General features: G+C 43.9%; 1 protein-coding gene across 1 annotated transcript in view; it reads right to left on the bottom strand.

Annotated features, from left to right (window-relative positions):
- Window positions 1-1,207: 1,207 nt before the first annotated feature.
- Window positions 1,208-26,266, bottom strand: part of RBM34 (RNA binding motif protein 34) — a 29,402-nt gene continuing 4,343 nt past the window's right edge. The window contains exons 4-11 of the mRNA XM_055372666.2: window positions 24,229-24,460; window positions 22,061-22,120; window positions 17,765-17,808; window positions 7,666-7,749; window positions 7,452-7,515; window positions 5,617-5,656; window positions 5,235-5,353; window positions 1,208-1,571 (exon numbers count right to left, since the gene is read on the bottom strand). Of these exons, the coding sequence (XP_055228641.1) occupies window positions 1,287-1,571; window positions 5,235-5,353; window positions 5,617-5,656; window positions 7,452-7,515; window positions 7,666-7,749; window positions 17,765-17,808; window positions 22,061-22,120; window positions 24,229-24,460 (928 nt within the window). The 3' untranslated portion in view covers window positions 1,208-1,286. The remainder of the gene's footprint in view (window positions 1,572-5,234; window positions 5,354-5,616; window positions 5,657-7,451; window positions 7,516-7,665; window positions 7,750-17,764; window positions 17,809-22,060; window positions 22,121-24,228; window positions 24,461-26,266) is intronic.

Raw genomic sequence — 26,266 nt, forward strand, 5'->3', positions numbered from 1 at the left:
AACAAGCCTTGTACCTAAGGTGGACATGTTCCTTCTCTTGGCTTTAGGGTATGCACCATTCTACAAACTACTCTTTCACTTTTTTTTTTTTTTTTTTTTTTTGAGACTGAGTCTTGCTGTCACCCAGGCTGGAGTGCAGTGGCATGATCTTGGCTCACTATAACCTCCACCTCCTGGGTTCAAGCGATTCTCCTGCCTCAGCCTCCCCAGTAGCTGGGATTACAGGCATGTGCCACCACACCCAGCAAATTTTTGTATTTTTAGTAGAGATGGGGTTTCACCATGTTGGCCAGGCTAGTCTCAAACTCCTGACATCTGGTGATCCACCCACCTCGGCCTCCCAAAGTGCTGGGATTACAGGCATGAGCCACCGCGAGTGATCTTCTTTATTTTCTTAATAAACTTGTTTTCACTTTACTCTGTGGACTGGCCCCAAATTCTTTCTTAGGCAAGATCCAAGAACCCTTTGTTGGGGTCTGGATCTGGATCCTTTTCCAGTAACACCAGGTTGCATAATAAAGAATTTGGCTGGCCTTTGTCCCCAGTTCCTGGGAGTTCTAGCCCCTTGGAATTGATGAGTGATTCACTCCTGTAATCCTAGCACTTTGGGAGGCCAAGGTGGGAGGATCACTTGAGTCCAGCAGTTTGAGAGCAGCCTGGGCAACAAAGTGAGATACTGAAGCGACATCGTTTGGGGTAATACCCAAGGTTCATTGCTTCATGCCAAGGAAATCAAGAACTTGAGCACACACGGAGTAAGGTTAAGAGCAGAGGTTTAATAGGCAAAAGAGAAAGGAGGCTTGGGTGCGGTGACTCACGCCTGTAATCCCAGCACTTTGAGAGGCCAAGGCGGGTGGATCACCTGAGGTCAGGAGTTCGAGACCAGCCTGGCCAACATGGTGAAACCCCGTCTCTACTAAAAATACAAAAAATTAGCCAGGCGTGGTGGCAGACGCCTGTAATCCCAGCTACTCGGGAGGCTGAGGCAGGAGAAGCGCTTGAACCCAGAAGGCAGAGGTTGCAGTGAGCCAAGATCACGCCACTGCACTCCAGCCTGGGAGACAACAGCCAAACTCCATCTCAAAAAACAAAACAAAAACAAAAAAACCTTCAAAGATAGTATCACAATGTGAATAAACTGAGAATGTGGAAGTCTCCACATTTCACATACACCATCCATAAAGAAGTATAAAACTCAACACATGAATAGCAGACGATGCTATCAGCAGATAATAGCACTTTTATTAGCAGTCCTCAGCAGGAAAAGAAAAAGCAGTTCCTGGTTGTTATTTCTGTTTTCTCTGTTTCTTGGGGCGTCCACTTTTCTTCTGTCCTTTCTTCTTCGTTTTAAGGAGAACAGCTTTTTCTCCAATAAATAAGCTTTTAGAATGTCCTTCTGCAGTTTTGGAAGTAAAATTAAGTCCCTGCTTAGGTTTACTGACATTCTTCAATCGTGGATTTGAATTTTGTTGTTTTAATTTTTCTTTATTAACAGAACGCATGACTCTGAGTTTTCTCCCCATGAGTTCAGAATTATTTAATTTCAGAGCAAGATGAACAGAATCTGTATTCTGCAAAAGAAAACACAATACATTAATTGCTACCAGAAACCCATCTGCAAAGAAACTAGTGAAAGTGTCACTTTAACAGATGAGAACGACTTTCAAGCTTGCACAGATAAGCCCCATCCAATCCCAGGTGTATCAGCTGCCGCGCTCGAAGTCTCCTTATCACCATGCTCCTCCTCATCAGTGTTTCCTCAGAAAGTACTCAAGCTGCCTTGTGAAATGTTCAGCTAAGTCACAATGCTACAGGCTTCGTGTTTTTTTTTTTTTCATTGTAAAATGAGGTTCTAGACTAGATTAGTAATATGCAATATTGGCTTTTTTTTTTTCTTTTTTTGAGACGGAATCTCGCTCTGTTGCCAGGCTGGAGTGCAGTGGCACGATCTCGGCTCACTGTGACCTCTACCTCCTGAGTTCAAGCGATTCTCTTGCCTCAACCTCTCAAGTAGCTGGGATTACAGGCGCAGGCCAACATACCCAGCTAATTTTTGTATTTTTAGTAGAGACAGGGTTTCACCACGTTAGCCAGAATGGTCTCGATCTCTTGACCTTGTAATCTGCCCACCTTGCCCTCCCAAAGTGCTGGGATTACAGGCATGAGCCACCGCGCCTGGCCCCCATATGCAATATTTTAAACCAATAAACCTCCTTCGTATAGCCATCTTTCTGTCAAAGCCCCATTGTATTAGCTGACCAGAGGGCAGGGAACTCTCCATTACGAGATGTTGGACTAGACACCCTCTAGGGTTCCATTTAGATCCAAAATTCTGTTATACTTCTGTTCCAATATAGAGCCATTAATGCTAACAACCCTGAATATCCATGAGATGTTTGTTAAAGGACTTTAGAAGCTTATCAAGTAATAGAAGACAGGGAGCAGACAAGCAGAAAGGTAACTACAATACAGTAACAATGGCAACAAACGCTGTGACAATCTTTCTAAAAAAGCTACCAGGCAATTCTCATCAAGAGTCTTCAAAATGGTAACACATATTAACCTAGTAATATCCTAATGGGGATCTATCTTAAGTAATCTACAATCCAAACTTTTGGGGAAAAAAACATAACCAGGCCAGGCGGGGTGGCTCACACCTATAATCCTAGCACTCTGGGAGGCCAAGGCGGATAGATCACTTGAGCTCAGAAGTTGGAGACCAGCCTGAGAAACATGGTGAATCCTGTCTCTACAAAAAAATACAAGAATTAGCCAGACATGGTGGTACACACCTATAGTCCCAGCTACTCAGGAAGCTGAGATGGGAGGATCGCTAGAGCCTGGGAGGCAGAGGCTGCAGTGAGCTGAGATCGTGCCAAAGCACTCCAGCCTGAGCAACAGAGTGAGACTCTGTCTCAAAAACAAAAAACACATAACCACTGCAATTTCATTATTACAGGGAAAAACAGAGAACTCTACCAAGGTCCAATATGAAAGAAATGACAGTATAAACTCTGTTATATCACTCAATGGAACATGCTTACATAACAGAAAACAACATAAAATAGGATGTAAATACAATTTAAGTTCACAGAGACAAGTTCAACTATAAAAATGGCAGCACAAGGAAAAACTGAAAGGAAATGTAGTAATGGGTTGTTACTGAGAGAAGAAAAATTTATGACATCACATAGTATGTACAGTCAGCTCCCCAAATCCGTGAGTTCAGTATCAGAGGATTCAATCAACTGCAGATAGAAAATACTTGAAAACAACAAATAATATGACAATTAAAAAATTTATTATATATAACAATATACATTCATGCAAATGTGCCATTTTATATAAGGGACTTCAGCATCTGCAGATATATATACTGTTTGCTATGTGAGAGGGATCCCGGAACCAATACACCGTGGATATCAAGGGATGACAATAGATTATTTTTTGTTTTGAGATAGGGTCTCACTCTGTCACTTCGGCTGGAGTGTAGTGGTGCAATCATGGCTCACTACAGCCTTGACCTCCCGTACTTAAGCAATCCTCCAGCCTCAGCCTCCTGATAGGACAACAGGCGCTGGCCACCATGACCAGCTAGATTTTTATTTTTTAATTTTTCTTTCTTATTTTAAAACAGGGTCTCACTCTGCCATCCAGGTTGGGTGGCTCACTGCAGCCTCGACCTCCCAAGGTTCAGGTGATCCTCCTACCTCAGCCCCTCAAGTAAATGGTACTACAGGCATGCACCACCACGCCCAGCTGATTTTTGTATTTTTTTGTAGAGGTGGGATTTCGCCATGTTGCCCAGGCTAGTCTTGAACTCCTGGGCTCAAGTGATCCACCTGCCTTGGCCTCCTAAAGTGGTGGGATTACAGGCGTGAGCCACCGCACCCAGCCTTACTTGTATATTTTTTTGTAGAGTCGGTGTCTACCTATGTTGCCCAAGCTGGACTTGAAGTCCTCACGTTAATCAATCCTCTCGCCTCAGCCCTCCAAAGTGCTGGGATTACAGTCACGAGTCAACATGCCGGCCTGTATATTCTTTTACTCCTTAATATTGTCAGGCATGAAACACTGGTTAAAAATTAGCGAACTAAATATAACTAATTTTGTACAAAGAATAAAACTTTCTTATACCTTAATGTCAATTATTTACTCTATCATACAGAAGGTAGAGAAGATTCAGTGATTTAGTACTTCTAATATCCAGGATCAAAAACATTTAATTAGTATGAAGAAAGAACTGGGACATCTTTTGGATAGGTGCAGTTGTAGCAATATATTATGGCAGGTTATAAATTCAGTTCTCTTGTTTTCGGGTTTTTTTTTTTTTTTTTGAGACAGAGTTTTGCTCTTGTTGCCCAGGCTGGAGTGCAATGGAGCAATCTCGGCTCACTGCAACCTCTGCCTCCCGGGTTCAAGCGATTCTCCTGCCTCAGCCTCCCAAGTAGCTGGGATTACAGGCATGTGCCACCATGCCCAGCTAATTTTGTATTTTTAGTAGAGATGGGGTTTCTCCATGTTGGTCAGGCTGGTCTCGAATTCCCGACTTCAGGTGATCCACCCGCCTCGGCCTCCCAAAGTGCTGGGATTACAGGCATAAGCCACCACACCTGCATCTGGCCAGTTTTTTTTTTTTTTTTTTTAAACGGAGTCTTGCTCTGTCACCCAGGCTGGAGTGCAGTGGTGTGATCTCGGCTCAATGAAACCTCTGCGTCCCAGGTTCAAGTAATTCTCCTGCCTCGGCCTCCCAAGTAGCTGGGATCACAGGTATGAGCCACCACATCTGGCTAATTTTTAAATTTTTTGTATTTTTTTTTTTCCCCCTTGAGATGGAGTCTTGCTCTGTGGCCCAGGCTGGAGTGCAGTGGCACAATCTCGGCTCACTGCAACCTCCACCTCCCGGGTTCAAGTGATTCTCCTGCCTCAGCCTCCTGAGTAGCTGGGATTATAGGCACCCCCCACCACACCTGGATAATTTTTGGACTTTTAGTAGAGACGAGGTTTTACCATGTGGGCCAGGCTGGTCTCGAACTCCTGAGCTCAAGAGATTCACCCGTCTCGGCCTCCCAAAGTGCTGGGATTACAAGCATGAGTCACTGCACCTAGCCCAGTTTTCTTAAGATGGAATTTGAGAATGGAAGTGAAAGTTATGTCTCAATGATGACATGCAACAGTGTCAATGCCTCCCAGGGCACTTCGAAGGACAGTGACAATGCATTAGTCTCCCATACCTCAAAGAGCACATAGCCAAACCCTTTGCCGATGCCTGTCATTTTGTCTCTCACAATCCTCACGGCCATGATACTTCCACAGTCCAGAAAGTGCTTCTCAATGGCAGATTCTTCAACTTCTGAAAACAAATTCAACCAAAATGGAAGTAAAGAGTTGGGAGCCCCTCAGAAACATGGAGATGTTTAATAATACAGCTAGTTAAGCATGGTCCCATGAAAATAAGCCATTATATTGCACACTTTTTAGTACATGTGCTGCCACGGCAAACACATTGCATGCTTTAAAATTAGTCTTAAATCAAAACATTAAGTTACTACTCAGTTCTTATTTCCTTGTTATTTATTTAGTAATATTAACTGCACTTTGTTTAAACAAACTTACTATAAGGGAGATTCCCCACAAAAACCGATCTCTTGTCTCTCTGAAACAAAAACACAGTTAATAAAAATCACTCACTAGACCAGAAAATGGAAGTCATCAAAAATCCTCCCTATCCCTCCTTCCCCCCATATCTGACAGGTCACCCGTCTTCTAATTTAACCACACATCATGTTTTTTTTCTTCTGTCTTCCCTGCTGGACTGTGTGTGGGTACCAGAGGAAGGGAGTGACCTTTTGTTCACAGCTGGCACTGACACACGGTAGGGATCAGGAACGGACTGCTATATTGGGGGCATGCAAACTTTTTCTATAAAGGGCCAGATAGCAAATATTATAGGCTTGGCAGACCATATGGAATCTGTTGCAACTACTCAACTCTGCCATTATACCTTGAGAACAGCCCATGGATAATACACAAATGAATGGATGTGGCTGTGTGTCAAAAGAAAACTTCATTAATAAAAAAAAAGCAGCACGTAGATTTGGCTCTCTACCATAGTTTGTTGACCCTGTACTGGGTCCCCAAGTCAAGCCAGGGCTTTCATCCAGGTCGTTGTCATTTCTCCACTAAGTTGCTTTGATATCGACAGAAATGCACTCTATGTTTCTGTGGGTGAACTGTTATAACTGTCCTTCATTCATTTCTAGGCACCTTTGTCAAGTCCAAATCTGGTCATGTCACTCTTAGTTTAAATTTTTAGAATAGCTCCTGAACAAAATCCAGACTCCTCTGTGTGAAGCACAGTAGACAAGGTCTTCATGATTTGGCCTCTGCCTATTTGTCCAACAGCAACTCTTACATACCTCACCCACCTAATAATTGTATCAAGCTCTTGCCATCTCCTGAGTGAATTAGTTTCTGTCCTCACCATTTATACTGTTTTTCCTCCCAGACATGGCCCTCGGCCTTTACAACACTTTTGGTCTACATAAGCCTTCTCTTCTTTCTTTTTTCCCCCCGCTTCTCCACAGGGTAAGGTCTATCTCCTCATCTTTCAAGACTATTATGAAATTTATTCCCCTGGAAACTTGCCTTGTCCCTTCTTCCTGGCATATCCCCAAGTCAAGTGTCCCAATGCTGAGCTGACAAATCATCCTGTGCATTGATGATAGTACTTATACAACAGTGACATGACCTGTCACTCCGACCCTAACATATACTGTCAGCTCCTAGGAAGTTGAGACTATGTCTTAGAACTGTATCTCTGACAGAGTGTGTACTAAAAACTGTCTAATGAATAACTGAACTTTCTAGACCTCGGTCTACAATGTGTTAGACCAGATGATGTCTAATGTACCTTCTGACCTAATTATGATTATTTGAAGAGGACTATGTTTTTGTTTCTTTTTAAGAAACAGGGTCGCCCTCTGTTGCCCAGGCTAGAATGCAGTGGCACGACTACAGCTCACTGCAGCCTCAAACTCCTGGGCTCAGGTGGTGCTCCCACCTCAGCCTTCTGAGTAGCAGGGACTGTCGGCATGCATCACACACTTGACTAATTTTTTTTTTTTTTTTTGTAAAGGCAGGGTCTTGCTACATTGCTCAGGCTGCTCTTAACTCCTGGGCTCAAGTGATCCTCCCGCCTTGGCCTCCCAAAATGTTAGGATTACAGGCATGAGCCATTGTGCCCAGCCAGGACTACGTTTTTGAAGGGAATGTTGACCTCGGTCCTTGTGCCTCTCTTGCCATCAACTCTGTAACCACAGAGGACATAGGCTGTTTCCTTCTGCACTGCCCTCACATTGCTGATTCCAGTCCCCTTCCAGGAAAAGCCTGGAAGGAAAGATTTCTCTCTACAAAGCTCTCGTTCTTTAAACAAATCAAGTACTACTTACAGATGAGGTCTCAGATGCTCGATCAACTCTAATACGAAATCCATCTGCAATGTGGGCCCCATTTCTGTATTATAAATACAAAGGGAAAATGGTTGTTAAAAATGAGCACTCGATTACTAAAACATCTATGCTCAAGTGAAACCAAAGAATAAAAAAAGTACTCATACATACTTATAGGACAATTATTCTGTTCAAACCTAAGGGATAAAATTACCTTTTCAATGCTTGCATGGCAGCACTCTCCTCCTTAAACACAACATAGGCATTAATATTTTTCTGATCAGGATGAATTTTACGTCTACACCAAAAAAAAAAAAAAAAAAAAAGAAAAGTGAGACAAGGTAAATTTCTTAGCCTCAAAGTCACTAGAAAAAAATCTAGCTGTTTTCAACTCTAAACACACATGACAAGAATTCCTGGGTGGACTTTTCATCTCTTTGAATAAATATTTAGTAATAACTCAAAAAATAACACACAACTTATAAAGATATTAGTGGAGACACAACCCATACTTTCTTAGGAATCATAACCATGAGAAAACAGATGAACCATGTATATGAATCCCTGAGAACCATACAAGAACTAAAAACTGACATCTTAGCTGCAGTCCATATCTAACACACATATAAACAGTTGTGAAAGACGTGAGTTTTCCTCTTTACTGTAAAACACCCATATAGAAGAGTGCACAAACTACGTATAGCTGAGCAAATTAACAACAGCTCAACGTGCCTTGTAGCCCACTCAGAAGCCTCTCTGTGGCCCTTTCCCGTTGCAGCCCCTCCTTCCCTCCAAAGGCAACCACCATTCCCATTTTTATAGGAACTACTTCCCTGCACATCTTTGTGGTTTTATCAACCAAGTGTCTATTCTTAGACATCATACTTTGGTCTTGTCTATTCTTTTGACCTGATATGTCTTTTGAATCTTGTTTAATTTACAGAGTTTTCTCTGTATCTCTTTATCTCTCACTATTTGGCCTGCAGAATTCCCCACAGCCTGGATTTTGCGACTGCAAGCTCATCAAGTAGTTTAACACAAACCTTTGTCCTCTATATTTCTTGTAAACTGGCAGCTGCATCAAAAGGATGGATCAGACTCAGACATGACCCCTTTGTCGCGACTGCTGGTGGGTGTTGTGTTCTTTCCAGGGAGTCATGTTATGACTGGTTTTTACCCTTTTGTCAATGACTGCAGCTGCTGCTACTAAATGCCTAAACTCATTAAGTCACTAGGTGTGCAAAATGGTGATATAATTTGGATGTGAGGAGTTAGCAAAAAGGACCTAGTAATGAACACAGATCTTTCCCTGAAGACATCAACCTACTGTTTTGAAGTAACAAAAATGCTACTACACAAATGAGTATCATTAAGAAGGGAACTGGAAAATAGTGCCTGACATGACTGATGGCATTCTGTAATAATACACTATACTAATGCTTTTGTATTGATTAAACCAGCTGTGATTTACTGAATGCCTAATATATACCAGACACTCAGCTAGACATTTTATGTATTTCATTTAATCTCACATCTCCAACACGGTGTTTTTTTTCTGATTTTATGAATAAGGAAGCTGAGACTGAAAGAGGTACGTGACTGCGATGAAATGGCAACAAGTGGCTGGCCTAGGACTGAAACCAAGTCTAGCTGACTCTAGAGCCCTGCTCTTCACACAACACACAGCTGCCGACAACATCCAAATCCAACACATCCTAGTGCACCCCCAGGAACAAATGCTGGAGTTCCGCTTCCACCTAGAATGTAAAAAGCCAGAAAGTGCATCACTCCTGCTCTTACCAGTTAAGAAGAAACCAGATAACCCACAGCATCATAACTTTTGTTGCAGCCATCACAGAGCTGAAGTCTTGGGGAAAGCCAGCAGCTAGAAGCTAAGGACAGGCCTGCTTCCTCCAATGAGAGACAGAGGAAGCACTGGCTCTATGATGGCTGAGCACAGGGGCAAAATGCTGGGCACCAGACAAGCAGGAAAGATTCCAGCCATGATCTCACTAAAACACTAGAGCTCAGCGTGGGCTGGGCCTGAAACAGAAGTCCTGGAAGCTGCTGAGGCAGGAGTGTGCACCCATCCTCAGGATCTGCCCCACTGACCTCCACTCCGTGGGAAAGGCTGAGATCGCAGCCATGGGTGCTGCAGGCCTGGAGGACGGAATGGCCAAAGTGTGGGAAAGGCACAAAGCCCCACCTGGATTCTTCTTGAGAGGTGACAGCGTGCTGGCAGTCCTCAGAGCCCTCGCTTGCTCTCCGCACCTCCTCTGCCTGGGCTCCCACTTTGACGGCACTTGAGGAGCCCTTCAGCCCACCGCTGCACTGTGGGAGCCCCTTTCTGGGCTGGCCAGGGCCGGAGCCAGCTCCCTCAGCTTGCAGGGAGGTGTGGAGGGAGAGGTGCGAGCGGGAACCGGGGCTGCGCGGCGCTTGCGGGCCAGCTGGAGTTCCAGGTGGGCGTGGGCTTGGCGGGCCCCCACTCGGAGCAGCCGAGTGAGGGGCTTAGCACCCGGGCCAGTGGCTGCGGAGGATGTACTGGGTCCCCCAGCAGTGCCGACCCACTGGCGCTACGCTCGATTTCTCACCGGGCCTTAGCTGCCTTCCTGCAGGGCAGGGTTCGGGACCTGCAGCCCGCTATGCCTGAGCCTCCCACCCCCTCCATGGGCTCCTGTGCGGCCCGAGCCTCCCCGAGGAGCGCCACCCCCTGCTCCACGACGCCCAGTCCCATCGACCACCCAAGGGCTGAGGAGTGCAGGCGCATGGCGCGGGATTGGCAGGCAGCTCCACCTGCAGCCCCGGTGCAGGAGCCACTGGGTGAAGCCAGCTGGGCTCCTGAGTCTGGTGGGGATGTGGACAACCTTTATGTCTAGCTTAGGGATTGTAAATACACCAATCAGCACCCTGTGTCTAGCTCAGGGTCTGTGAATGCACCAATCGACACTCTATATCTAGCTACTCTGGTGGGACCTTGGAGAACTTTTATGTCTAGCTCAGGGATTGTAAATACACCAATCGGCACTCTGTATCTAGCTCAAGGTTTGTAAACACACCAATCGGCACCCTGTGCTCAGCTCAAGGTTTGTGAGTGCACCAATCGACACTCTGTATCTAGCTGCTCTGGTGGGGCCTTGGAGAACCTTTATGTCTAGCTCAGGGATTGTAAATACACCAATCGGCACTCTGTATCTAGCTCAAGGTCTATAAACACACCAATCAGCACCCTGTGTTTAGCTCAGGGTTTGTGAATACACCAATCGATACTCTGTATCTAGCTGCTCTGGTGGGGCCTTGGAGAACCTTTGTGTCGATACTCTGTATCTAACTAATCTGATGGGGACATGGAGAACCTTTGTATCTAGCTCAGGGATTGTAAATGCACCAATCAGCACCCTGTCAAAACAGACCACTCGGCTCTACCAATCAGCAGGATGTGGGTGGGGCCAGATAAGAGAATAAAAGCAGGCTGCCCGAGCCAGCAGTGGCAACCCGCTCGGGTCCCCTTCCACACTGTGGAAGCTTTGTTCTTTCACTCTTTGCAATAAATCTTGCTACTCTCACTCTTTGGGTCCACGCTGCTTTTATGAGCTGTAACACTCACCGCAAAAATCTGCAGCTTCACTCCTGAAGCCAGCGAGACCATGAGGCCACCGAGAGGAACGAACAACTCCAGACACGCTGCCTTAAGAGCTGTAACACTCACTGCAAAGGTCTGCAGCTTCACTCCTGAGCCAGTGAGACCACGAACCCACCAGAAGGAAGAAACTCCGAACAAATCCGAACATCAGAAGGAACAGACTCCCGACGCACCACCTTAAGAGCTGTAACACTCACCGCGAGGGTCCGCAGCTTCATTCTTGAAGTCAGTGAGACCAAGAACCCACCAATTCCGGACACATTCTCTTGATGGAGGAGAAGGCTAAGCTGCTAGGGGAGGGATAGCAAACCCTGTCACTCCAGGGCACAGAGAAGACCCCTACAGCCGGAGGAAGGGAGGAGTCCAGCTACCGGGGGAGAGGTGGGAAACATCCTCTGCATAATCACCACTAAAGGTACCAGGCATTTGGCACAGCTTGGCTGCCCCGGGAAAAAAGCCCTGATCAGGTGCACTCCTGAGACACGGAAACACTAAGACAAGACAGCAGAGACCCTGCTGCGCCCACTCCCACCAGACTACCAAGCCAACTGACAAGCAATAGCACTCTTTTTATTTTGAGACGGAGTTTCGCTCTTGCAGTCCAGGCTGGAGTGCAATGGCATGATCTCGGCTCACTGCAACCTCTAACTCCCAGGTTCAAGTGATTCTCCTGCTTCAGCCTCCCGAATAGCTGGGATTACAGGCGCGCGCCATCACTCCTGGCTAATTTTTGTATTTTTAGTAGAGACAGGGTTTCACCACGTTGGCCAGGCTGGTCTTAAAATCCTGACCCCAGGTGATCCCCCCACCTTGACCTCCCAAAGTAATTGATTATAGGCGTGAGCCACTGTGCCTGGCCAACAACAGCACTCTCTAAATGAGATCTTCAATAAAACTTAAAACTTTCAATCTTTAATAGACACCTCTGGGCGTGTGCGGTGGCTCATGCTTGTAACCCTAGCACTTTGGGAGGCTGAGGTGGGTGGATCATCTGAGGTCAGGAGTTCGAAACCAGCCTGGCCAACATGGTGAAACCCCGTCTCTACTAAAAATACAAAAATGACCCGAGTGTGGTGGTGCACGCTTGTAATCCCAGCTACCTGAGAGGCTGAGGCAGGAGAATCACTTGAACCCGGGAGGCGGAGGTTGCAGTGAGCTGGGATCGCACCACTGCACTCCAGCCTGGTGACAGAGCAAGGATCCATCTCAAAAAAAAAAAAAAAAGAGACACCTCTAAAAAAGCCAGCCACAAACTGGAGCAGAATATCTGAAACACACATAGCAGGAAAAGGTGTTATATCTAGAATATATAAATAACTCCTTACAACTGTATAAAAATAATTTAACAGTCACTAAAAAATGGGCAAAATTTTTGTACCAACATTTCACCAAAGAATAGATACAAGTAGTAAGCACATAAGATGCTTAACATCTTTAGTCACTGTGGTTGACAAACCTTCAGAATGTCTAAAATTAAATGACAATGCCAAGTGCTGGTGAGGATGTGAAGCAACTGACATTCTCATCAATAGCTGGTAGGAATGTAAAATGGTACAAACACTTTGGAAAACAATTTTGCAGCTTCTTAGAAAGTTACAATATACCGTAAGATCTGGCAATCCGACCAGGCAGTTTCTCAAAAGAAATGATCCGTACCCAAATTTTTTTTAGCAGTTTTATGTATAATAGCCAAAGGCTGAATAACCTGAATGTTCATAAACTGGTGAATGGGGCCGGGTGCGATGGCTCACGCCTATAATCCCAGCACTTCGGCAGTCTGAGGCGGGCGGATCACCTGAGGTCAGGAGTTTTAGACCAGCCTGGCCAACATGGCAAAGCCCCATCTCTACTAAAAGTATGAAAAAATTAGCTGGGCATGGTGGTATGTGTCTGTAATCCCAGCTGCTTGGGAGGCTGAGGCATGAAAATCACTTGAACCCAGGAGGTAGAGGTTGCAGTTAGCCGAGATGGTACCACTGCACTCCAGCCTGAGCGACAGAGCAAGACTCCATCACAATACAATACAGTACAATACATCACAATAAATACAACACAACACAATAAACAGGTGAATGGATAAACAAATGATACTGTCATACAATCGAATACTACTGAGCAATAAAAACGAATTAATTACCGATGCATTGCAATAATAAGAACAAATCTCAGACAGGCACGGTGGCTCAAGCCTGTAATTGCAACACTTTGGGAGGCAAAGGCAGGAGGGCTACTTGAGCTCAGGAGTTCAGGACCAGTCTGGGCATTAGTGACACCTTGGCTCTACTAAAAACTTAAAAATCAGCCGGGTGTGGTGGCGAGCACCTGTAGTCCCAGGTATTTAGGAGGCGGAGGCTGAGGCAGAAGAACTGCTTGAGCCCAGGTGATAAGGCTGCCGTGAGCCATTATCGTGCCACTGGACTCCAGCCTGGGCAACAGCACAAGACACTGTTCCCCTCCACCAACCCTCCGCCACAAAAAAACAAACCTCAAAATCATTATGCTGAGCAAATTAGACAAGAGTACATCCTGTATGATGACTCTACTTATATAAAATTCTGGAAAAAGCAAACTAACACATAGAGACAGAAAGCAAATAAATGGCTGCCTGAGGACAGAGGTGGAGGGACATATTGCAGAGGGTTAGAAGAAACTCGAGATGATCAAGTGTTTGGTATGTGGACTATGGCAGTGGTTTCAAGATTGCCTACATATGTTAAAATCATAAAACTGTACATGTCAAATATGTGCAGTTTACTGGAAGTAGCCTTAATAAACTAAAAAAAAAAAAAAGGTTTTAAACATTTTGGCTATAAGAAAAAGGAAAAAAGTTTTACATGGCAAAATTTCCCATAAGCCAAGTCAAAAAGCCAACAAGCTAGGGTGTGGTGGTGTGCACCTGTAGTTCCAGCTACCTGGGAGGCTGAGGCAGAATGATTACTTGAGCCTAGGAATTCCAGGCTATAGTGGACTATGATTGAGTCACTGCACTTCTGCTAGAGAACAAAGCAACACTCTATCTCTTAAAAATAAAATAAGGCCCAGCACGGTGGCTCATGCCTGTAATCCCAGCACTTTGGGAGGCCGAGGGTGGGGCAGATCACCTGAGGTCATGAGTTCGAGACCAGCCTGACCAACATGGGGAAACCCCGTCTCTACTAAAAATACAAAATTAGCCAGGTGTACTGCACATGCCTGTAATCCCAGCTACTCAGTAGGCTGAGGCAGGAGAATCACTTGAACCAGGGAGGCGGAGATTACGGTGAGCTGAGATCACGCCACTGCACTCCAGCCTGGGCAACAAGAGCAAAACTCCGTCTCAAAAAATAAATTAAATAAATAAATAAATAGCAAATGACAAATAGAGAAAAATATTCATAATTCATGTCACAAAAGACTGATTTAATGAACATCCCACAGATCAATAAGACTAATAATTCAAATAAAAGAAAGCACAAATGACTCTTAAATTACATGACAAGATGCTCACTCATAAGAGAAATTCAAATTAGAAATACCACACTCAGGTTTCCAACAACCACAAAGCTCAAAAACATACTTTTTTTTTTTTTTGAGATAGGGTCTCACTGTCATCCAGGCTGGAGCGTAGTGGTGCAATCATGGTTCACTGCAGCCTCCATTCTCTGGGCTCAAGTGATCCTCCCACCTCAGCCCCCAGAGTAGCTGGACTACAGGCGTGCACCACCTTGCCCAGCTAATTTTTGTGTTTCTTTGTAGAGATGGGGTCTCGCCATGCTGCCCAGGCTGGTCTCGAACTCCTAGGCTCATGCAATCCACCCACCTCAGCATCCCAAAGTGCTGGGATTGCAGGCATGAGCCATCTTCCCTGGCCAACATACTGTTTTTGTAAAGTAAAAGACTTTACTGTTGGTAAAGATGTGGGAACATAAATAGGTTGCAATCTCTACGAGACAGCAGTCAAAATTGTGAATGCAAATACCCTTCTGACTGAGCAATGCCACTGCTAGAAGTTTATCCTACAGATAAGTTTAGCTTATGTACAAAATTACCTAAGTACAAGGTCACTCATTTACTCCAACATTATTTGTTTTGTTTTGAGAGAGCGGGTCTTGCTTGTCGCTCAGGCTACAGTGCAGTGGTGTGATCACAGTTCACTGCAGCCTCAAGCTCCTGGGCTCAAGTGATCATCTCACGTCAGCTTCCCAAGTAGCTGGGACTACAGACACGTGCCTCCATGACCAGCTAAAATATTACAGCAGGTTTTTCTTTTTTTTTTTTTTTTTTTGGAAGACAGGGTCTCACTCTATCACCCGGGCTGGAGTGCCAGGGGTGCAATCACAACTCCACTTCCTGAGCTCAGGTGCTCCTTCGTCTGATTCCCAAGCAGCTGGGACTACAGTGCACGGCATCATGCCCAGCTAATTTTTTGTAGAGATGGGGTTTTGCCATTTTGCCCAGGGAGGTCCTGGGCTCAAGCGATCTGCCCACCTTGGCCTCTAATGGTGCTGAGATTACAGGCGTGAGCCACTGCACCCGGCCTTTAGCATTATTTGTAATGGTCATGAGACTGGGAAAAAACTTTATGTCCATCAGTGGGAGATTTGATAAAATAAATTAAGGCACACCTAGAGAATACTCTAAGAAAAAGGTCATTTTTTTAAAATGCTATAAAAATAATCACTTTCACACCAATATAAACAGATCTCCAAGTTGTACTAAGTAGAAAAAGGGAAGGTGTGGAGTAGTGCATATATTAAATACCAGTGAGTTAAACTGTTTTATGTGGGAAGAAGAACATCTATGCGTATCAGTTTTTAAATGCTAAGATGTCTCTAGAAGCTTACATAAGAAACTAAAAACACTTGCCTAGGGTAGGGAACTGGCTGACTAGAGAAAAGGTGTATAATTAAATTTTTTTTATTTATTTATTTTGAGACAGAGTCTAGCTCTGTCGCCAAGGCTGGAGTGCAATGGCGTGGTCTGGGCTCACTGCAACCTTCATCTCCTGGGTTCAAGTGATTCTCTTGCCTCAGCCTCCCAAGTAGCTGGGACTACAGGCATGTGCCACCACACCCTGCTAATTTTTTCTATTTTTAGTAGGGACAGTGTTTTGCCATGTTGGCCAGGCTGGTCTCAAACTCCTGGCCTGAAGTGATCCACCTACCTCGGCCTCCCAAAGTGCTGGGATTACAGGTGTGAGCCACCACACCCAGCCATCATTAAATTTTAAATTAAAAACAACAACAAAAAGGCAGTGGCTCATGCTCGTAATCCCACTGCTTTAGAAGGCTGAGGCAGAAGGACTGCTTGAAGCCCGGGGTTCAAGACCAGCCTGAAAAACATAGTGAGACTCTATGTCTACAATAAAATAAAATAAATTAGCCAGGGTGGTGTGCACACCTGTAGTCCCAGCTACTGGGGACACTGAGATGGAAGCATCACTTGAGCCCTAAAGTTTAAGGCTACAGTGAGCCAAGATCTTGCCACTGCACTCCAGCCTGGGTGACAGAGCAAGAGCTTGTATGTTAAAAACACAAAACAAAACAAAGAAACAAAAAAACAATGAGATGGGGCTGGAGGAGAAGCTGACGGTATGGTGTGAAAATTCCAATTTTCTAACATATCCCACTAAACTCCTCAGTAGTACTTGTACATACACCTGTCAGAACCTCTTGTTTCTGTTCAAATTTAGGCTCCTGGGTTTCAACCTCATACAGAAATAAAAGTATGACTCAAAAAGAAGGGTTGTATCTTACTAAGGTTTCTAGTCTCCACAGCACTGAACAATGCCTGGTATCTAGGAGGATCTGCGTCTTTGGTTACCTCAGCAAACACTGTGGGAATCTATATATTTATTAACTCTTAACTATACACCTGGCACTGTGACGGTTATGAGGAAAAACCAGTAAAGACCTGGTCGGCCAAATAACTCCAAATGAAGACTGAATATTGAAATGAAGTCACCAAGATGTCCAAAGGGACTGTTGTCATACAAAAGCTTGATAGAACAGGATTCCCAGAAATGTTTCTAAAGTACATTATTATATTTTATCTAATATAAAGAAATATCTGCTTATAAACTTCATCATTTCATATACCATTAAGAGAGAAAAACACCCAAGATATGAGACTAATAGGAAACCGGCATAAAGCTGAAGGTAAATGAAAAATAAGCCTTCCATATGGAAGGGCGAACAAGGAGACTCGTAGGTTTCATTCTTGACACTGAGTGGGAAACAAAAAAAATCCCCTGAGCACTGGAAACAAGCCACCACCAGTGTGGTCCAAAACCCTCAAACAGAGAACGCCAAGTGGTCACAGGCTGGCAGTATACCCAGGTGACCAGCACAAGCAAACATGAATTCTCTCTGGAAAAACACAGGAAATATGGCATTTGTAATCTGTATGAGAAAATTTAGGCATGAAGCTTTACACTCTCTTCCAAACACTAAAAACATTCTTAAAATTTCTCATGGCTCATTTTCCAGTAATATTTTCTACGACTCTGTAATTTATATTATGGCTTAAAGAAAAACGTGACAAATCTAAAGGCTCTCAAATACAGAAGCAGTCAATCATGCTCTATTATCCAAATATATTAATAAAATCTATGCAATTGTTAAGAAATGGTCTCACTTTTTAGCCAAAAAGGAAGAAAGTTAAGGTGACTCCCTTCCTCTAATTATAGACTTACTTTATTGCTGCCAACTTTTTGGATAACGTTCCCTCTGCTGGAATCTTTCAAGAGAAAAAAAAGTATTAAAGACAGTATTTGAAATATTACCTCAAATTAATATTTTAAGTGAAGTCTAAGTATCTAACTCCAGTACACTGTGATCAAAAACATTCTAGGGAAATAAATCAGAAACAACTGTCCTAATTTTTTTTTTTTTTTTCCTGTTGAGATGGAGTCTCACACTGTCACCCAGGCTGGAGTGCAGTGGCATGATGTCGACTCATTGCAAGCTCCACCTGCCGGGTTCACAACATTCTCCTGCCTCAGCCTCCTGAGTAGCTGGGACTACAGGTGCCCACCACCACGCCCGGATAATTTTTTGTATTTTTAGTAGAGATGGGGTTTCATCAGGTTAGCCAGGATGGTCTCGATCTCCTGACCTCGTGATCCGCCCACCTTGGCCTCCCAAAGTGCTGGGATTACAAACATGAGCCACCACGGCTGGCCAATCATCTTAATGCTATATGAAACGAAGCTCATGGCTTAGGATAAGTTTTTCCAATGAAACCATCATGCTCAGATTTAACAGGCAGGGACTGAAAAACCCAAAAACCCAGACACAAGTTAAGATACCGGGCTCTCAAATTGCATCAGATGACTCCTACAGGGAGGACGCCAGGAAGAGACACCGACGATGAAAGACACATGAAAAATGTAAGGAAAAGGCCGGGCGCGGTGGCTCACACCTATAATCCCAGCACTTTGGGAGGCCAAGGAGGGCGGATCGCGAGGTCAGGAGGTTGAGACCATCCTGGATAACACGGTGAAACCCCGTCTCTACTAGAAATACAAAAAAATTAGCCAGACGTGGTGGCAGGCGCCTGTAGTCCCAGCTACTCAGGAGGCTGAGGCAGGAGAATGGCGTGAACCCGGGAGGCAGAGCTTGCAGTGAGCCCAGATGGCACCACTGCACTCTAGCCTGGGCGACAGAACGAGACTCCGTCTCAAAAAAAAAAAAAAAAAAAAAAAAAGAAAAATGTTAAGGAAAAAGAAATGTTTATAAATTAACATTTTATCGTGTATTCTAATACAATTTTTAAATATGTCTAACTGAACTGATAATATAAAAAGACATATCACCTGTATCTCTAAGAGTTTATATATTAGCCAAAAAAATGCATGGTGTCCATTATGCAGGTATGGGAATCCCCTTTATATTCAGGTTCACTTTATTTTCAGTCATATATAGCCTCCTTTAAGAGTGGATGGGGCAGGTAGGGAAAACTTTATGGAAGAGGCAGAAATACATGTCAACAACTACAGCTGTCGACAACACGCCAAATGCAACCAGGTACTGAGAAGATCAAGGTGAAAAGATACCAACCCTGCAAGTTCACAATCTAGAACATAAATGCCATGTAGGGCAGTTATTATAAATCTTTTCTGGAAAACCTATTTTCTTTCTCAGTAACCTGATAGTTTACATAGTAAAACTATGAAATTTTAACTATTTCTTCTGTTTGCAGTTTATCTTGCTAAAATTGCTAACATAGTCAAACTCTCAAACCTCAAAAAAACAGTACAAGACATAGAAATGTCTAAATGAATAATCAACATGTGAATGACATCATCAAAACACATTTATTGGGTGCCTTCTGTACAGGGTCTACATCCCGTTATTTGTTTGGTTTTGTTTTATTTTGTTTGTTTTTGAGACAGAATCTCGCTTTGTCGCCCAGGCTGGAGTGCAGTGGCACAATCTCGGCTACTGCAACTTCCGCCTCTCAGGTTCAAGCGATTCTCCCACCTCAGCCTCCTGAGTAGCTGGGATTACAGGCCCCCGCCACCATGCCCAGCTAGTTTTTGTATTTTTAGTAGAAACGTGGATTTGCCATGTTGGCCAGGCTGGTCTCGAACTTCTGAACTCAAGTGATCCGCCTTGGCCTCCCAAAGTACTGGGTTACAGGCATCAACCACTGCACCCGGCCTACATCCTGTCATTAAAGATATTAATACATAAGTACAACATAAGGCAATAAAGTACAGGAATAATGCAGAGGAAAAAATATCATTTAATGATATAAAGTATCGGAAAAGCTTTGAAGAAGGGACATTTTAGCCACATACTGAAAAATACTTTCATAGGCAAAAATGGTACTTTAAGGAAGGATTCCAGGCAAAACAAATGGACTGGCAAAGGGACAAAGGTGAGAAAACCCATGTGTAGAGGAACACAGGACAGGCAGGGCCACATTGGAGAACTGCCAAGCTAAGAATTAAGGATGTATTTCACTGACAGAATAATTAACACAATGTACAGGTGCTGGTAACCCAAGAAGAAGTAAGACAGAGTATTTGTAACCACAGCTTACAGTCTGGTGGAGGAGGCAAACAACAATTCCAGTAGAGTGTACTAAGTACTGTAATGAGGGATGGGTGCTGTCAAATGCATAGCAGGGACACACTGGTAGCCTAGAGACTGGGGAGAATCAAGGCAGGCTCCCCAAAGGGGAGAAGGCAATAGCAGGCCCCATGAGGGGTGTGTGTGTGGCGGCTGGGGGGAAGGGCGTTTCATTAATGCAAGGCAGGGAAAGAGGTAAGGGTTCCGGGAAGAAGAGCTTCAGGAAGACTGAGTTGACAGTGTTTTCTTGGACAAATTAGAGGAAGACTGAGGGTAAGGAACTACAATAGGCCTCTGCGACTATTCTGACAGGAGGTAATGAGAACTTAGGTAGGACAAGGAAAAAAGAAAAGAATGACTCATATTAGGAAGAAATCACAGTTGAAAAACGGACAGGAGTGGCAAACACTAGCATGGGTGAGCCAATGAAGAGTCAAAGGCAACCACAAAACCTGCAGCCTGGGTGCCACTAAATACCACAGAAAAATCAGCAGGCAGCATAGGGTTGGGGTGAGAATGGATGGAAGTAAGCAGATATATTGAAATCAGGGTCTGGCAAGACACCCACACTAATGCATCAGCCAAAGGTCTAACACAGGGAAATGGAACTCAGAAGGGCAGACAAAAGATATGTGATAAGAGTGGGAAATAAATACCCTGACAGAAATTATGGGCACTGTCAAAGCTTTGGGTAACGTCTACTTCTATAGAAGTGGGCAGTTGTGCCTCCTCTAACATTTGGCAATTCCTGAAGATATTTTCCATTGTTAAAACTGAGGTGCAGGAGGTGCTACCAGCATCTAGTGGGTAAAGACCATGGATGTTACTAAACATCCTATAATACAAAGGGCAGCCTCCAACAACAAAGAATTATCCAGCCCAAAATGTCAACTGTATGGAGGTTGAGAAACTCTATTCCAGAGAATCACATGAGAAAGAGCAATTAGAAACATGAAAAAGGCTAAGTGCAGTGACTCACACCTGTAATCCCAGCACTTTGGGAGGCTGAGGCAGGCGAATCACCTGAGGTCACGAGTTTGAGACCAGTCTGGATAACATGGTGAAACCCTGTCCGGACTAAAAATACAAAAATTAGCCGGGCATGGTAGCGCACACCTGTAATCCCAGCTACTTGGGAGGCTGAGGCATGAGAATTTCTTGAACCCAGGAGGCGAAGGGTGCAGTGAGCCGAGATCGCACCACTGCACTCCAGCCTGGGTGAGACACAGCAAGACTCTGTCTCAAAAAAAAAATAGAATAAACATTTCCTATATTCTAATATACATTAATTATGTAATAGTGTCCAAAAATGTACACTATGGTACGTCAACTAACTATGCCTATGCAGTTAAAAAAAAAAATCATGTATGGGAAAACCAAATATAAATGATACTTATTTCCTGCTCCAAAGAATGTGGCTATAACTGGTTCAGAGTGCTGAGCTGGTAAAATCCAACTCACTTCTATAAAGTTTTAATATTAAATTGACATAAATACTTTATCTGTCTGTGCTCAGAGAACAAAGACTGTTTGCAGCAATCATACCCACCTCCCATACTAATGCATATGATGGGACATAGGAAGAGAATGCCTAGGATTCCAGCAATGATAATCAGTATTAACTTTTCAGTCTATTCTGCTGACACAGTAAATAAGTCACCCATCCACCCTCCAAAGTACATTGCAGGCTTTCATAGCAAGAGTATCATTTTATTAAGTAAACTCAATACATTATTTAAAAAGTTCAACAGTCAGCAGTAGATAGTAAGAGCAACTCTTTTCTTGGGTTAAATTTGAACCTATTGATTCAAAAGGTTAAAGTGCTTCACCATCTCACTAACAGCAATAAGTTAATCTGATTTAAATGCAATAAATTTTAATATTATGTAATTTTACGGGGGAATGAAACATACCAGAGAACGAAATCGTACAGATTCTATTTGTCCATACTCTTTAAAAAACGACTTCAGCTTCTAAAATTAAAAAAAAAAATACACATTAGCTGACCTTCAGAACATCAAATAAGTGCTACAAAAAGGAATTAAGAAAAATTGTCTGATAATCCTTTACTGCCAGGTTTTTTTTTTTTTGAGACAGAGTCTTGCACTTTCGCCCAGGCTGGAGTGCAGTGGTGTGATCTCAGCTCACTGCAACCTCCGTCCCCACGGCTTCAAGTGATTCTCATACCTCAGCCTCCCAAGTAGCTGGGATTACAGGCGCCCGCCACCATGCTCAGCTAATTTTCGTATTTTTGGTAGAGACGGGGTTTCGCCATGTTGGCACCAGTCTGGTCTCGAACTCCTGACCTCAGGTGATGCAACCACATCAGCCTCTTGAAGTGCTGGGATTACAGGCATGAGCCAACCGCACCCGGCCTACTGCCAGTTTTTAAGAACATTTCAGGAAAGTAGGTGACTATTCAGTTGGATGAACAAAAAAATTTTACTGAAACTTGTAAGACTCTGTCTCAAAAAAAAAAAAAAGAAAACACAATTCAAGCTCCTATTAGTATCCATCGGATGTATGCTTTTCTTTCAATCTTTTATAACCTTTATCACATGTAAATTAAGGATAGACTTATAACTTCCATAGATTCTCTCATGTTTTCACATTGGTTTAAACCAGGAATAAACTTTTTTTTTTTTTTTGAGACAGAGTCTCACTGTCACCCAGGCTGGAGTGCGGTGGCACAATCTTGGCTTCTGCAACCTCCCCCTCCTGGGTTCAAGCAATTCTCCTGCCTTAGCCTTCAAAGTAGCTGGGATTACAGGCATGTGTCACCACACCCAGCTAATTTTTGGGACTTTTAGTAGAGAAGCGGTTTCACCATGTTGGCCAAGCTGGTCTCGAACTCCCGACCTCAGGGGATCCGCCCGCCTTGGCCTTCCAGAGTGCTGGGATTACAGGTGTGGGCCACCACGCCTGGCCTCAAAAAGGTTTTTCTACTGTTTTTAATCAAGTAGAGTTTAAATTGTCCTTCAAAATATGAGCAGGATACCGAGCTAAGGATTGCAACAGTTACTATCACATGAACATGCAGAAGCAAAGGGCAGGTTTTGCTTCAGTGATCGTCACACAACGGAAGAAACTCAGGACATCTTCATTCTTTAAACAACACATATTTACTATGCACAAGGCACCATTTCAGGTGTCAAGAGACAGAACGAGGCCGGGTGCGGTTGCTCATGCCTGTAATCCCAGCACTTTGGGAGGCAGAGGCGGACGGATCACAAGGTCAGGAAATCAAGACCATCCTGGCTAGCACAGTGAAACCCCGTCTCTACTAAAAATACAAAAAATTAGCTGGGCGTGGTGGCGGGCGCTTGTAGTCCCAGCTACTCGGGAGGCTAAGGCAGGAGAAGGGTGTGAACCCAGGAGGCGGAGCTTGCAGTGAACAGAGATCACGCCACTGCACTCCAGACTGGGCAACAGAGCGAGACTCTGTCTCAAAAAAAAAAAAAAAAGAGAGAGACAGAATGATGAAAAAAGAGGATCAGGCCCAGTGGCTCATGCTTGAAGTCCCAGCACCTTGGGAGGCTAAGGAGGGCAGATCACTTGAGCCCAGGAGTTTGAGACCAGACTGGGCAACACAGTCTCTACAAAAAAACACAAAAATTAGCCAGGCATGGTGGCGTGCGCCTGTAGTCCCAGCTACTCAGGAGGCTGAGGCAGTAAGATCACTTGAGTCCAGGAGTTTGAGGCTGCAGTGAGCAATGATCATGCCACTACACTCCAGCCTAGGTGACAGTGAGAACCTGTCCTGAAAAAGAAAAGAAAAAGGAAAGACATCTTTAAACATATGGAGCTTACTTTCTAGTGGCATATAACAGGAGATAAGGCTGAAAGAAAGAAACCAGGCAGGAGGTCACTGCAATATTCAAATATAATCTGCAAAAGCCTGAATTGGCAGGGACTACAGGAATGAAAAGAAGGGGGTGGATATTGGAATCCATTCATATTAGGATGATTTATGTAATAATTTACAATGAAGTTATATCCATGACTTATTATTGAATGCTTATTCAACACAAGAAGAACAAAGTTATTAACTTCTCTGAACTTTTACCATATACAAACTCACCTTCTTATTACATGTAACAGGCAAATTCCCAACAAACACAGTTCTCTCATTCTTTAATCTCTCTTCTTCTTGGTTGATTTGAATTTTCTTTCTTTGACTGACAACTGTGTCTTCTGTATCATCAAGTATTTTTCTATCTGCTACTTTAACACCAGGTTGAGAATTTTTCCTTTTCTGCCCTTGTTTCTGGTGAATTTCTTCTTCTAGATCAGCACTCGCTAGAGCGCTTTCCCTTTTTAAGGCAAAAAATAAAATAAGCAGTAAGAGTCATGCCAGTTAGGTCCAGTATTTGACAAAGCACAGCCCTACCCTCCCAACTAGAAATATTTCCCAATGTCTTCTGAATTTTCCTAGATTTACTACTCACAAATATACCAAAATTTTTAGAGCAGCGCTATGTAGAAACTGACTAGTATCTTTAGAAAAAAAAAGATTTAACTCAAGAGTTAGAAAAAGTTAAGCTCTTTTTTTTTTCTTTGAGACAGGGTCTTGCTCTGTCACCCAGGCTGGAGTGTAGCAGCGTAATCACAGCTCACTGCAGCCTCAACCTCCCAGGCTCAGGCAATCCTCCCACCTCAGCCTCCCAAGTAACTGGGACCACAGGCGCATGCCCCTACACGTGGCTTTTTTTTTTTTTTTTTTTTTGAGACGGAGTTTTGCTCTGTCACCCAAGCTGGAGTGCAATAGTGCAATTTCGGCTCACTGCAACTTCTGCCTCTCGGGTTCAAGTGATTTTCCTGCCGCAGCCTCCCAAGTAGCTGGGATTACAGGTGGCTGCCATCATGCCAGGCTAATTTTTGTATTTTTAGTAAAGACGGGGTTTCATCATGTTGGCCAGGCTGGTCTTGAACTCCTGACCTCAAGTTATCTGCCCACCTTGGCCTCCCAAAGTGCTGGGACTAAAGGTGTGAGCTACCGTGTCCAGTCTTTTATACATATATATATACACTTTTTTTTTTTTTGAGACAGAGTCTAGCTCTGTCTCCCAGACTGGAGTATAGTGGCGCAATCTTGGCTCACTGCAACCTCCGCCTCTCTGGTTCACAACGATTCTTTTGCCTCAGCCTCCCAAGTAGCTGGGATTACAGGCGCCTGCCACCATGCCCAGCTAATTTTTTTTTTTTTAGCAGAGATGAGGTTTCACTGTGTTGGCCAGGCTGGTCTCGAACTCCTGACCTCTTCCTCCGCCCGCCTCAGCCTCCCAAAGTGTTGTGATTACAGGCATGAGCCCGCGCCCAGTCTCCTTTTATATTTTTTTGTAGAGACAGGGTTTTGCTATGTTGCCCAGGCTGGTCTTGAACTCCTAAGCTCAAGCCATTCACCCACCTCAGCCTCCCAAAGTGCTAGGGTTACAGGCGTGAACCACTGCACCTGCCAAGAATAAGTGAAGCTCAATTTTTGAACACGTTAAATCCGCCATGCAACAGCAGCAGCAAGTTCATCTATACAAAAGCTGATTCACTTAAAGCTCTTGGAGATTTAGTTTACACTCTATCAATGCCTGATTTCATTTTCTACTCTAGACCTTTAGGGGCACTATCACACTCCCTGAGAGTCTAAAAAGGTTAATATGGCAGCAGAGTACTTACTCTGTACAAGCAATATGGCTGATAGGAAAAACCAGATTCCCTACTTCTAATACTTCTGTAATATTTAAAGGACTCTTACCAAAAGTAAATTGTGAAACGGTAAATACAACATAAAGTATTGCTGGATATGGATAAGCAAGGTCTGAGCATCAATCTGAAAGGAGAACTAAAGGATATTAAGGAGTGAGGGAAGAGAAGAGCTAATAAGAATCATAAAAATGACTCACTCATCAGCAAATACTTACCGGGTTCCTACTCAGTTCTAGGCTCTGAGGATACAAAGATAAAGAAACAATCAAAGGCCTCCAATAGTGTAGTGAAGAGACAGACCAAGTTCACAATAAAATGGTAACAGCTATAATACATGGTATGCAAACATAAACGACAAAGGCTTCTCAGAGGAGGAAATCAGTGTCTGGCACATAGTCCAATAAAAGCTGACTGTTATT

Source organism: Gorilla gorilla, chromosome 1 (genome assembly GCF_029281585.2).
Source record: "Gorilla gorilla gorilla isolate KB3781 chromosome 1, NHGRI_mGorGor1-v2.1_pri, whole genome shotgun sequence".
NCBI classification, from domain to species: domain Eukaryota; kingdom Metazoa; phylum Chordata; class Mammalia; order Primates; family Hominidae; genus Gorilla; species Gorilla gorilla.